The sequence below is a fragment of the Hydractinia symbiolongicarpus genome, chromosome 6 (genome assembly GCF_029227915.1).
Source record: "Hydractinia symbiolongicarpus strain clone_291-10 chromosome 6, HSymV2.1, whole genome shotgun sequence".
Taxonomy (NCBI): domain Eukaryota; kingdom Metazoa; phylum Cnidaria; class Hydrozoa; order Anthoathecata; family Hydractiniidae; genus Hydractinia; species Hydractinia symbiolongicarpus.
The window spans coordinates 26197687-26211862 of record NC_079880.1 but is presented as its reverse complement, the minus strand read 5'-3'; the positions used below and the strand labels follow the sequence as shown (position 1 = coordinate 26211862).

Genomic DNA, 14176 nt, shown 5'->3' with positions numbered 1-14176 from the left:
TTTCCTACTTTTCAGAATACATTCATTTTGGTGCCATTTCATTTAACAGATGTAGCGGTGACGTGTTAACATTTTACTAACTACATGTAATAACTGCTCGTCTAACATATAATGCATCTTTTAAAACGAATGTACATTATCAGTGCTTCATTTGACGTTCGCTTGGTTTATTTGCGTCTGGTTTCACAGCAACGGTAATCTATTTATACATAGATCACATTAAGTGCCTTATTATGTTACGTCAATGGTCGCATTCTGTCTAATTACCTTCGTCACTGCTCTAATTAGCAAGAAATAAATTATGCATCCCTCGTTGTAAGGAAATTTTATTAGATTTAAATTATGCATGCTTTATTTTAAACAAATGAAAACAAAACAAAAAGTCAAACAAACTTCCCATAAAACATGTATGCGTGTTTTGTTGCAACCGTAATGTGTACAAAAGACATCCTTTGCTTACATAAATACGAACAACCACTCAAGAAGCACGACGCTCGTAACACTAATACTAAACTAAAAAGAACATTTTTTTTCGTATATTTAGCGAACTACGATCTGTTTAAAACATTATGATAATGGATGAAAATGTTAGCGATTTTTGTACTAAAAATGTCGTAATACGTCAGTTTTATTTATTTATTTTCAAAGTAGAAACGCGTATGTATGTTATCATTTGAATTACTGTTTGATGCAGGTTACATCATACATTATTGAGGAAATAACGTTGTAAGATTTGGATCGGCCAAAACATTACATGTAATTTTTTAACTAAGACAACGCGGAATATGTTTTTTTTATAAGCAATTGAACTTCCAAAACGAGGCTTAAGGCTTATAAAAATACTTTTTTAGGCGCAAAATATGCTTAGGTTATGCTTAATGGCAAACAAATTCATTGGAATATGCTTATGATCAGACTCAAAATTGCTTATGAATAAATATTTAACATCAGTAATTATTATAACTTAAATACTCACTACATAGTAGTTAATTCAGACATAAAAAAAAAACTGCTCACGAAACAAAAAACAAAAAATATTTACAACCTTTTCTTAGGCTTCACATAACCCTTAGCATATGCTTACAAAATCAACAAGTTTAGGCCTACGGTTGCTTATAAATGTTTATAATGATTATAAAAAAACATATGGCCTGTATAATTATAAATAGATTACTAAACTTACTTACAGATATTTTTAATGTCAGCATAATTTAATAAAGTTCCAATTTGAGAACAATATCCCAACTAAAATAAGAACAGCGTATATAATACTAATTATTTTGTGACCGAAATTTTATGGTGCTACAAGTCAATAAATAGCGTCATATCAAAGACCTAGAAGAAAAAAATATTTACTTGTAGGCTTAAAAAACAATTTAGTGCAATGCTGGAAAGTATAAGAATGTAGAATTTAAGGCTTAGACTAGCAGGAACAGAGTCAGGGAGTAGATCTCTATATTGTATTTTTAGCATGCTGAAATATAAAGTTTTTTACGAAATTCTCATTTGAAAGTTTGACCTTAAATTATTCTGTATCCGTTTCTGAATAATTCCATTGCATTTTGCTTTCAGTGTGGATGATGCAGTCATACAATGATACATCATCAATAAAATATGCAAAATGTGTTTAATAAACAAAATTGTGCATCAACTTTCAAAGTTTTTTAAAATAAAGAAACGACATGGTTTTTCGAGTGGACATTTTTAGCATACTTTTCCATGTGGTGGTATCACGGTGAAGAGTACATTACAAGCAATGTAATTACAAAGCCAAAACATATAGCTTTCCTCACAACTTGTTGCAATGCACCTTTTAAAATAGATTATTTTAAGCGATGTTTAAAATCAGTTTAAGTCATCTTCTTTACGTAATATCAGGAGAAATTTAAACCATCTATCATCGAGGTCAATAAAGTTCGTCAGTTATTGCCGCCATCGCCGCTGTTGTCGTATTTTGTGTTGTCAAGACGCTTGCCTCTGTAAGTGTGGTTGTTATTGCCTTTATTTTATTTATTTGTTTTTCTTTTAAAACACTTTCTAATTTTTGTACGTCTTCAACCTGGTGTTCAGTGCAGAGTATAATGTTCGGCTTGGGTATGTGAGCAATATCTCCTGCAGCAAATTTGTATTTGCAGATCACACAATTGAAACAAGACACGTGATAGTTTATATTGTTCTTGTACTTGATTACCTTCTCAGTCGATGGGATTGGATCTTGACAAATAGAACATTCCCCACCAGGCACAAAGAGCCTAAATGAATAAAAAGTAAATATATGAAAAGTATTAAGATAAGCTTAGCCTCGGTTAAATTATTAATTGCCATGAAATGTAGCAAACAATGGCAGGTGTACAGCGATATTTTGTTTTTGTGATAAGTAAGTTTTGTGAGAAGATATAATTCGCTGGGAACGTGACTATCTTGCGAACAAAAAGAGAAATTTAAGAGACTTTTTAAACAACTTTTTGAACTCTACAACATATTCTTGTGCCATACACTGCTTGTTTTAGTCTGCCCCAGTCCTCTTTTTTGCGCATGCTTTTCCTTCTTGTCAGTGGCTTTACAAAACAATCAAGAAACACGTATAGCTATATAATTGTTAAACAAAATATAATTTAAAATCAGGAATTCCGCGTATTTTTGCTTTATTCTGGCAGTAGGCAGAATATTTGGTATTGGTATTATATGCACAATTTAGTGTTGATCGATAGTCGTATTACTTTATCCATTGCACGGTTATTTGTTGTCAAAAATTTAACAAAGATTTTATTCATGGCGAGCTTTGCAAGCAAAACAAAACAAAGAAGCGCTCTTACTAATGTTATTCAATAAACTTTTGGAAAACAGCGGTATCAATCCATAAATTTGAAAGCGAATCGTCGGAAAACTTTTCGTGATGTCTTGGTAGAAAAATTTCAAGATGTTAAAATATTAGATTTACTAGTTGAAAAAAACAGAGATGATATGAACAAGGAAATAGATTTAGCTACAGAATATGCGATCACATTTAAGAAGCGTGTATTGAACATTAATGAATTCGTAAATAAAGAGAAGCAAGAAACCACATTCTTTATTACCACATCGAGTACGAGTAAATACATAGTCAAACTTCCAAGCTTAAAAGAACACCCTTTGGCGGACAGCCACAAAACTGGCACTGCTTTATTGATAGTTTTGAGTGTGCCTTTGTCACAAATGAAGATTTAGCCGATGTACAGAAGATGACTCATTTAAAAAAAACTTGTCGAAGGAAATGCAGCCGTTGTTATTTTTTGCATTAATTTATCGAACGATAATTATTAAACCGCCTCAAAATTGTACGTTACAAAAATATCCCGAAAATGTAAGTATCTTCTCATATGAAAAGTTTATAAGAAATAAGGAGAGTTTCTGATGTTAAAGATGTTTATTTGCTGAGAGAATTATTTGATAAAGTAGAAGTTCAAACTCGTAGCTCGGAAAACTTAGACATAAAATTCGAAATGTATGGTCCTTGATTAATACCAGTTCTGATGTCCAAAATGCCGCAGGATTTTAACGTTATTATTAGTCGACAGTTCGATAATTCAGAAAGTTGAGATATAAACATTGTTTTAAAAGCTATGGGAACCGAGATCGATGCCCAAGCTAAACCGTATTTGTATCGTCAGAAAGAAACAAACCTGAAGAACCGACATCAGCCGCTTTCTTATTTGCCGTACAACCATAAATATTCTGCGAATTGCTTATTTTGTGATAAAAATCATAATCCGATAAATTGTCATATCGTATTTGCCGTGACCGCAAGGCGTTTGATCGTTCGTAAGTCAAATGAAATCGAAAATAGGATTTGTTTTGAAATTCTGTAAATCAAAGTCAAAACGTTTTGTTATCACAAGTTTTAAAAATTCAAGCCGATCTTGTTACCATCGACCAGTAGTGAGGGAGGCAAAACAACAATAAAATACACATCAAATTCCCTTAGTGTTTGCATATAAAGTTGGAACCAGGAACTAGGACACTAAAGGGAAGATTGGCAAACGTATTGCACACTTTTTTATAAGAATCGTTTTTGTTTTTTCTTGATACTCCTGATTCTTTGAAATTAAGTATTTCTTAAAAGTGATTCTTAAATAATTGCTCAAAAATGGATTAATACGTTACAAAATTACAAAATAATTGACCAAATCAGGAAAAGACTGATATCTAATACACACACACGGCAAGATAATGAATATTTCAGATTATTTAAATTTCACTTAAGAACTTAATGTCTGATAATTGGGACTTAAACCTTAGGAAACTGGGCCTTGATGGCTGCTATAGAAAAATTCTCATATAAAAATAGTTACCCTCACCACTATCTTTTTACCAGACATTGCAGTCGTGGCATCATTACAGGGCGTCAAATGTTAGCATCTTAAAATGTATTTAAAATTTCTGCTTGATAGTCACGTTTGTTTAATTTTATTTTTCACACAATGGTGAATAATGCAGGCCTTGTTTAAAGGGGAACGTGAACGTAATAAAGATAGGAAAAGGCCTGCATTAGTGCTTTGTACCACGTAATCTAATAAAAACGTGTTTCTAAATTTTTGATTTTCGATTAATTTTTAACTAACGACTGATGCAAAAAAGTGTCAGCTGAGTATTCCGTAATATATACCCTAGCGAAAATCAAATTCAATCACAAAAATTGGAAAATTTAAGTTTTAAGCCTGTACGAATTGTGCTGCTTTTATGATTACCTCATATAATCCAGTTTGCAAAGTTTTATCTCCTGTTTATAGTACAGTTTATTTTCACCAAAACTGTACAATATTTCGTTACAGACATCACACTTTAGACATCGTTCATGCCAGATTTTGCCAAGCGCTTGTACAAAAAACCGGCTTCTGATTCGTTTTTCACATCCAGCACATTTATTTGACGATTGCTTCCTGGCACCTGACACACTTTTTCTAAAGATATATAAATACTTAATCAATTCAATGAAAATTGAGCGTGGTGAATGGAAAGCACTATTTCTAGGGATGGTATATGTGGAATGATATTGATGGTGATTTTTTCTGTTATACAAGTTACAACTTGTTTATCCATTTATCTGGCTGAATTACTATCCACACAAAGAATATTTCTTTGGTACATTGAGTACAAGAGCCTAAAAATTAGATTACATATTACATTTCAAAAAGAATGGTGTTGTATAAACTCATGTCAATAGCCACTAACTAAATAGTAGGCGAAAAAAAAGGCATGCGAAAATCTCAAAAATCTTATTCTAAAAACTTTCCTTGATTTTTGAGATCTATGCACCTGGAGTTATTTTGCCTAAAAAACCATTAAAAAATACATACTTTGATATGTACGTAGCAATACCTAGAAATTATTATTTTTTTTATTCGTTGTGTTGATCATTATTATTTGCTTTCTTAATGACTTTTGTAAAAGCCCTTTTAGATGATAAATTTAGCTATAAAGTTACTAAATATGGTAACAAAAAAATACAAAATTTGGAGCCACATGTACTATCGGATGTCGGTATTCTTTTATCTTAGCTTTGCAATTTTATTCGTAGCTAAACTAAACTATTTCTTGCTTCTGCTAATAATTAACAATAACTTTCGGTACAATACACATTAATTATTCTTAGTGAACTTGATGTTGTATAAAGGGCCTAACAGTGCATAGTATATTTTCAGTGTCAGCTGTAAATAGGTTATATATGTGATATGTTTATTCGTGGATATGCTCCTCCATGTAACGGAAATAGCTGTGGAGAGACGCTCTTCCCATTGTGAGGCAAAGGAAAAGAAATAGCTAAGCAAAACAAATATAAAAGACAAATAATACAATGTAATATCACATTTTCATATTTTTCTCGCCGTTTTGTAAACGAGTTGTGTTTATGAGAAGTTTAAGAATAAAAACGTTCAGATTGATTGAATCAAAACATTATGCTTTGTGAAATCTGTACGCCATACGTAATTAACTTAATCATGTATAATACTGTTTTTCAAGATGTCCAATACCTTGAAAAGAAGACCCAATATGAAACGATAAAAAAAAACCTTGACGAATTTATTTTTTATAGGAACCTAAATTATGTCAAAATTCAGCGCAAGATTGGGCTGAAAGTTAAAAAAGATTGTTTGTTTTGATTTATTAAGTTTGATTCAGATGAGGATATTGAACATCGCATTCATATTTTTTACAAAATTGGAAAAGCTGCTGCAATTTGACCACGAATTATTTGTACTCTCGAGTATAATTTCCCGAATTAATTATGCCAAACTCAATAAATAGGTCGATACTAAAAATGATTCCTTAGCAAAAGGTAGAACAAATTACCTAATTCTGTGAATATTTATGTTCTTAAGTGTCTCAATTGCGGGCTTAAAATTACGGTAAAACTCTTTAAGCCTCGCTTTCAAAATAATCTATTTAAAATCCAACCAAAATATTATTATTCATTTTTGTTATGATAATTTGATATTCTATCTGAATATCCGTTTTGAAAAAGTATAGAAGCATTATAAAATGATAAATGACGTCATAATTATTATAATTTATGAAATTCAGTAAAGGTGTATAGAAGTCTTAAATTTAGTCTATAGATGTATTCTAATCCCCACCTCAAATTGAACTCCAAAAGTTACATAATTCTACAATAAGCATCATCACTTAGAGTTACCAATATTTTTAACTGCCACTGCAATTCGACCTTCTATATTTCTTCACTTAATATATAACATGAGCACCCAAGAATAGGAAAATTGTCTTCCTTTCGAACACAATTTTAAGCCTCATAATTGTTTTCTTATTTTTACTAAATCTGAATCCCAAAAACTTTCCTGATTTCCACAACAACTTTAAGCTACAATTTTTTTTTCTTTTTAACTCCAAATTAGTTCTTTTTACTTTCACATATCCAAACATATGTTTCTAAGGTTTTGTAACATGTAACCCTTAAAAGGTTTCATAAAATATATCTTAATTTGTAGTCTAATTTTTAAAGAAGTTTAACCATTTTGTTACAGATATCCTAATCCCTGCTGCGAATTTAATTTAAAACTATAAGTTTTCCTGACTTCTATTACAACTTGAACTCCCAACATATCTTACAAAAGGTTTCTAACTACGAATGTAACAAGAGGTCGAAACGTTTTGACTTTCACCCCAAATAATTGGTAATTATAACCTTGATTTGAGCCTTTTATTGACTCGGACCTTACGTTAACTTTTAAAACAATTTGTGAAATTAAAGTTTCTTGAGTTTTCCTAGTTAAAAAAAGTATTTGATGGCTAATAGTGGTTAAAAAAATTATTTTTAGCTGTATGTTTTTGTTTAAATTAACACAGTATTTCGCTCTCATAAAGTTTATTAACTCCTTTCACAATTAAAGGTTCTACTCATCAATTTGAATTTCACAAAGGTTAAATGAAGATTTGCAAAATAGAGCTTATTTTTTCGAAGAAAAAAACCTTGTTATCAACCTATCAAAACAAGACAGAATGTATGTCCCTTGGAACAGCTAAAAAACTATTAGCTTTTTCTCGAGAATTTCACTTTTTTCTACAAAGGTAAAAAGATATAGATAGTACTAACAGTTATAAATACCTTAGAGCCACCATTGATAAAAACTTAAATCTTGGTAGAAAATTTGATACAAAGACCGAAAAAGCTTCATGACAAAAGAGCAAGAAGATAATTGAAATGTGTTAAAAATCGAGCAGGTAAGACCTTGGAAACAGAAGCTGTTTTGTTAAAAGATAAATTTTACAAACATGCTGTCAAACTAGTGAGAAAATGCATAAAAGGAAGAGTGTTCTCGAATTTTTCGAATTATTTGAAACTGAAGCATTACAATAGAGGATTCATAACAATAGAAATATACAGAAGAAATTAAAAAACACTAGGATGACTTCGATCAAAAACTGGAGTTTTTGTTCGAAGTCATCCTAATTTTATATTTTATTTTATTTCAATTGTATTTGAAAATATACCAAGAACACACATTGACAGCAGTTTTTAGCTGAGGTGTATATATCTTGGTAAAATATTTAGAAATAATAATAATTAAAAATAATAGAACAATATAAGTTTCAAATGTTACTTCACTTTTAATCCTTAAAATTTTATAGAATCAATGCAATTTGAGTTTAAAAATTTGTACTTAAAAACAAACATCGAGAAAATATGTATGCTCGTCTCGTTAGCTATATATACTCACTTTATGTCATATGAAACAGTTAACCATTTGTGCATTGGTTAAACTAACTTACTACTTGACTTACCAGAAAAAACGCCAATTATTAACCCCTCTAATCTCCACAGCACCGTGATGCCATTTTGTAAAACTGTTATTTGAAAGTTTGCAAATATGGAACATATTTTAGCATTATAAAATTCCTCTTGCTTGCTATATGGGTTGTATGATACTCATAGGTTGTATCATACTCATATGTTGTATGATACTCACATGTTGTATCATACTCGTAGGTTGTATCATACTCATATGTTGTATCATACTCACAGGTTGTATCATACTCATATGTTGTATCATACTCAGATGTTGTATCACACTCATAGGTTGTATCATACTCATATGTTGTATCATACTCATAGGTTGTATCATACTCATAGGTTGTATCATACTCATAGGTTGTATCATACTCACATGTTGTATCATACTCATAGGTTGTATCATACTCATATGTTGTATCATACTCATAGGTTGTATCATACTCATAGGTTGTATCATACTCATAGGTTGTATCATACTCATATGGTGTATCATACTCATAGGTTGTATCATACTCATATGTTGTATTCATAGGTTGTATCATACTCATAGGTTGTATCATACTTATATGTTGTATTCATAGGTTGTATCATACTCATAGGTTGTATCATACTCATATGTTGTATCATACTCATAGGTTGTATCATACTCATATGTTGTATTCATAGGTTGTATCATGCTCACATGTTGTATCATGCTCATATGTTGTATCATACTCAGATGTATCATACTCATAGGTTGTATCATACTCATAGGTTGTATCATACTCGTATGTTGTATCATACTCATAGGTTGTATCATACTCATATGTTGTATTCATAGGTTGTATCATACTCATAGGTTGTATCATACTCATATGTTGTATTCATAGGTTGTATCATGCTCATATGTTGTATCATGCTCATATGTTGTATCATACTCAGATGTACCATACTCATAGGTTGTATCATACTCATAGGTTGTATGATACTCTTGTGTTTTATCATACTCATATGTTGTATCATACTCATAGGTTGTATCATACTCATAGGTTGTATGCTACTCATAGGTTGTATGATACCGGTTGTTTTATATTTAGTATTTTTTTGTTAAGTAAACTTTAGGGCAGGGAATATATATAAAAGATAAGAAAAGTTATATTTATAAAAACTGCTTTTGGTTGAATTTACTTTTATACATGTAAACGCTTTGTCCTGTTTTTGCTGTGTTTGCCTAGTCACACCTAGCAGCGATAATTTCTTGCTTCATTATGTATATCATGGAATAAGACGTGAATAATGATGATGCAGTTAGAGTATACCCAAAAAAAAAGCAAGAGAAACTAGATAAATCACAATCTCCAATTTCTTTATGTGAAAATACTAGTTGAACTAGAACTCATACACCAACATAGCTTTTGATATCATATGAAAACCTTATGATTGCCACATAGTGACTTTAACTTGAAAGTTCCTATTTCTGTAATCAAAAGATAAAGCAAAAGGGTAAAAAATGGCAAATGAACAAGTAACGTAACGTAAGGTATAGGACCGAACTTCTTATCTTCACAACTGTTATCTCGTTGATAGAATGTTTAAGTTGTTTCAACTGAAATGTCAATTATATTTTATAACAACGTGGCACAGTTAGTCTACCATTTTATATTTATATTGTTTTTAACAAATAATATCGAAATATGAACAACAACAACACAACAACTTCGATAACACACTGTACATTGGGTATATTGTTTTATATTTACATATTTATATATTTTGAAAAAATGAAATTACAGAATTGAGCATGCCTGTTGTTCTCTACAGTTTTATAAAATTTTAGAAACTTCAAAAACTTTTTAAAATGCAGAATATAGAAGGATTGACCTTCTATATTCTGCTTTTTAAAACGTTTTTGGCCAAGTACTGGAACTTTAATAGCAGCATTGTAGGTCCAGTACTGCTTGTGCAACAAATGCAATATTGTCTCAAAAATGAAAAAAATATTTCTAAGTTAATCAGTTCCAAAAGTTCAGTAAAAAATTGCTTCGAAAAGATGGCTTAGCTTGTATAATGACATTATGACAATATCGGGGCAAAACTTCTGTAACAGGATTAAACAAGTTGTCGAACCTTACGGAAAATGCAATTTTAGAGAAATCGACTTTAAAGAATATGTTTGAAACAGACTGCCATAGTTCTGAATTTGCAATTAACTACTAAAGCTTCATCAGTTATGTTGCACTTGAATAACGACAGCCGAGAATAAACTTACCTTATACGCTCTGGTTGTTGCTGCATGTTACTGCATATGTGCTGCACCTCTTATCTTTGCTACGTTTATCACAATAATGCACAAACCCGCTGCAAGCAGCCATAATAAAAATAAACTAATGACAAGTATAAAACCCAGCTAATTATTCCTGTTCGCATAGATTTTTAAAGATCATTAAGTGCATAATTAAAATTTTCATGACCAGATCAAATCATTTTACAAAAAACGTTGTGAAAGAATTCGGGTGTGATTTACAAACGACAGTTGAAATTTTTTTTGTTCAGGGTGTGGATTTTCTCAATTTAATTACATAAATTTGGTCTATATCGACACCAGCTTATTTCACAAGAGGTTCTTGGAATACATAATATCGTTTATAAGGGTCGATAAGTTGCATTGACGCAGTTGATTTTGTTTCTTTTGAGCAACACAAAAGCTAGCCTAGTTAACTAAGCTTTCTTCTTCGAGTTGATAAAATGAGTGTCTTTCAAACAAAAGCTTAGACGCGAACGAGTAACTCAGCGGAAACCCCGAGTTTAAATTGAACAATGTCACTAATCGCTTCGGAGGCCATTTTATATTATCTATGAGTTGTTTACCAAGCTTGGCCAAATCTGACCCTAGTAAAAACTTTGTAGAATACTAATGTTTCTTAGGGTGAGTGAAACCACTCGCTGGGATATTTGAGATGAAAGGGCTTTCCCCGATAATAATCACGTGAGCAAAGAACAATAGAATTAGCCAATCAAAAAGACCCAGCGTAATTTTTCGCACCTTAACTACTCCGATTTCCTGGTGGTAAGAAAAATTACGCTGGGTCTCCTGGCTACACAAAAGCGTGGACAAAGAGAGAAAGTTCGTAGTAACAATATGTTAGAAAAATCTTGAATAATTCACTTTCTTTTTTTTATTTATGCAGAATAAAAAACCGTAAATAGTGTTACTTTGTAAATCTGTCGAGTCCTGAAATTATCTCGCCTAATTACCTTTACATTATGCCTGATTAAGCATGACATTTAGTAATATTAAAAAAATTAAACCACGTATATGCATATTTAACTTTGAACATTTTTGCACTCAAATAATTAACAGAAAAGACTGTGCGTCAGCATGTCGATAGTGACGTCATAAAATTCTATCAATGTACTGTATAATAAAAATTGAATAAGAGACGCATAATAATGTTATGAAGCGTAACCTTAGCAACTTTTCATAGCGTATTAGAAGAGTATTAACGGAGTTATTATAGAAGTAATTAACAGAGCTGATGTATTATCTGATCTTGTGCTGTGATGTACTAAATTCCATGATCTAAATATAGTCTCGCCATTGCGGGGACATCTGTGTAGATTAAGGACTGTCTTATCAATTGGTTAAAATACGCTTTAGTTGGTGTCTTGCTCGAAAATTGAAGCCTTTGTTTTAGGCTCTCCGTGTAGAATAGAATTCGAACATATTAATTTTTTGTTTCCTAAGACAAATATTACAGAATTTGGTGACTTTGCTTCAGATTTGTAGAAGTTCCACTAGGACAAGTTTAGTTGATACTTTGGGAGCCTTCTCTAAAGGTGCGTTTGGTATAAGTATCTTTCACACTGAATTTTTCCAGTCAAAAATTGCTTTTTACGCAGAAATTTAGACAACATCAAATGATACTTTTTATATAAAAAATATTTTTCTTGAAAGATATCAATTTATTCATTACACATTTTAAAATGAAATTAAAATAAACACCCATATGTTTAAAGTAGCTGGACCGACGAAACACCTTTTATAGATAATAATAGACCAACGAAACGCTTTTTATAGCTGAGACAGCACCAACGAAATGTTTATAGCTGAGACAGGACAGGCGAAACACGTTTCATAGAAAGGAATCAACGAAACGCTTTTTATAGCTGACACAGGACCAACGAAAGGCGGGTTATAGCTGGGACATGACCAACGAAACGTATTATATGCCTTTTATAGCTGAGACAGGACCAACGAAAGGCGTTTTATAGACGAGACAGGCCAGACAAAACGCGTTTTATAGACGAGACAGGTCAGACAAAAAACGCGTTTTATAGACAAGACAAACTTCATGTTGGACATGATATTCACGATCTAGATCATATGACGTCATTGTGACTAGGTCGTTTTCTTATTTAAGCAAATTTCGGTGTTCTATGGTATGTTGTGACACAGTTTAAAACCGCGAGAAATTTAAACTTTATCACATTTAATGAACCATGATGTTATTAAACATAATTAATATAACAAAAGAACACTGCTGCTAATCATCAATTAAACTAATAGTCATGGTGATATAGAAAAAAAAAACATCATAACATTACATCTAAAATACTCTAAAAAAAAAACTTGTATGACGCAGTAATATAAGAGCATTATTGTTCCGGCGGTGTGCTTACTTAGCCCTTTTGAAAAACAGACAAAGACCGGGTATAAAATTTGACTACAAAACAATTTTGCTTTCTTATATAAATCGGTATTTTATTTAAATGTTATTTCTTTGTGCAGGATGTTAGCCCAAACGCGGTCAAAAAAACAGTACCTTAAAAACCGCCTTAAAATTTTGTTGTGAGCTTATCACATGTGTAAAATTAGGCATTAAGGGGCAAATATATTACTTTAAACATAAGCTTTTTAGCGGAAAAGTTGATAGTTTTATGCGGTCTGATATCATGAAAAGGTTTACTTTTCACCTGAGGGGAGAAGACTATGAATAAAAATTCAATTTGCTAGTATATTATATATATTTGCTAGTTCTTTCTAATATTTTTTTAGTTTTTGAGGATGTTTAAAACGTATAAGAAGCGTTCATGAATCATAAATTGTGAATTAAGCGGTTTTAAAAATGTCGACCAATGAAATAATGTTTTACTTTTCCCTTCCCAATTGTTTAAACTCAATAGGTTTCGAACAGTTCACCGTCCTAACTAATTTTATTTTATCCGTTACGTGGGGTGGTCACATGCATGCTCTAATCAGTTTCATAAAATGCAAAAATAATAATTAAAGGCTATAAATAAACACTTTAAATGGTAATCTAACTTTATTTAAAAAAAACTTCTTCTATATAATTGTTTTTTTTTTACATGTAATTAACCATAAATTAGAGAGGAATCCTTGTGTCTATGAAACAGTACTTTTGTTAATTACTCATTACGTCATTGTTCTCATTTGGCATTCCTTTCAGTTCAGTTTACGTCAGAAGGCGTAAATAATACCCATTTAATCAGGTGTTAGCAGTGCAGCACTATATCCACACTATATCCATGCCTAATCACATTGATGCAAAACACAGTTGCTCCGTGTAGCATCATGGTAAGTTACGTAACGTTTGTTATGACCGTATAAATGAATTCAAATGAAATTGGTACAGTTAAGGTAAGTTATTTTGTATTTACTTCACAGTACGTTTACCATTTCGTTAAATGAATAGACCTTTTCATCGATAGCGACACCATTTTGAATTTCCCGCTTTTGCAATGCATCTCCGGAGGGCTGGGGGATTTTAGTTGGTAGTAAACAGAAGAATTTGTTGGATTGCGTTGGATTATATTTATTTTATTTTTGTTTTTACTGAGAATGAATTTAAAAAAATGGAATGTTGAGGCACTGAGGTGCTAAAACATTAT

General features: G+C 31.3%; 1 protein-coding gene across 1 annotated transcript; it reads right to left on the bottom strand.

Annotated features, from left to right (window-relative positions):
- Positions 1-1654: 1654 nt before the first annotated feature.
- On the bottom strand, positions 1655-11048 carry LOC130647304 (LIM domain only protein 3-like). The gene is made up of 3 exons (XM_057453100.1): positions 10536-11048; positions 4728-4940; positions 1655-2252 (listed from the first exon to the last, which is right to left on the bottom strand). Exons 1-3 carry the CDS (start codon positions 10559-10561, stop codon positions 1907-1909), a joined length of 585 nt encoding a protein of 194 aa, XP_057309083.1. The 5' UTR covers positions 10562-11048; the 3' UTR covers positions 1655-1906.
- Between the last annotated feature and the right edge of the window lie 3128 nt (positions 11049-14176).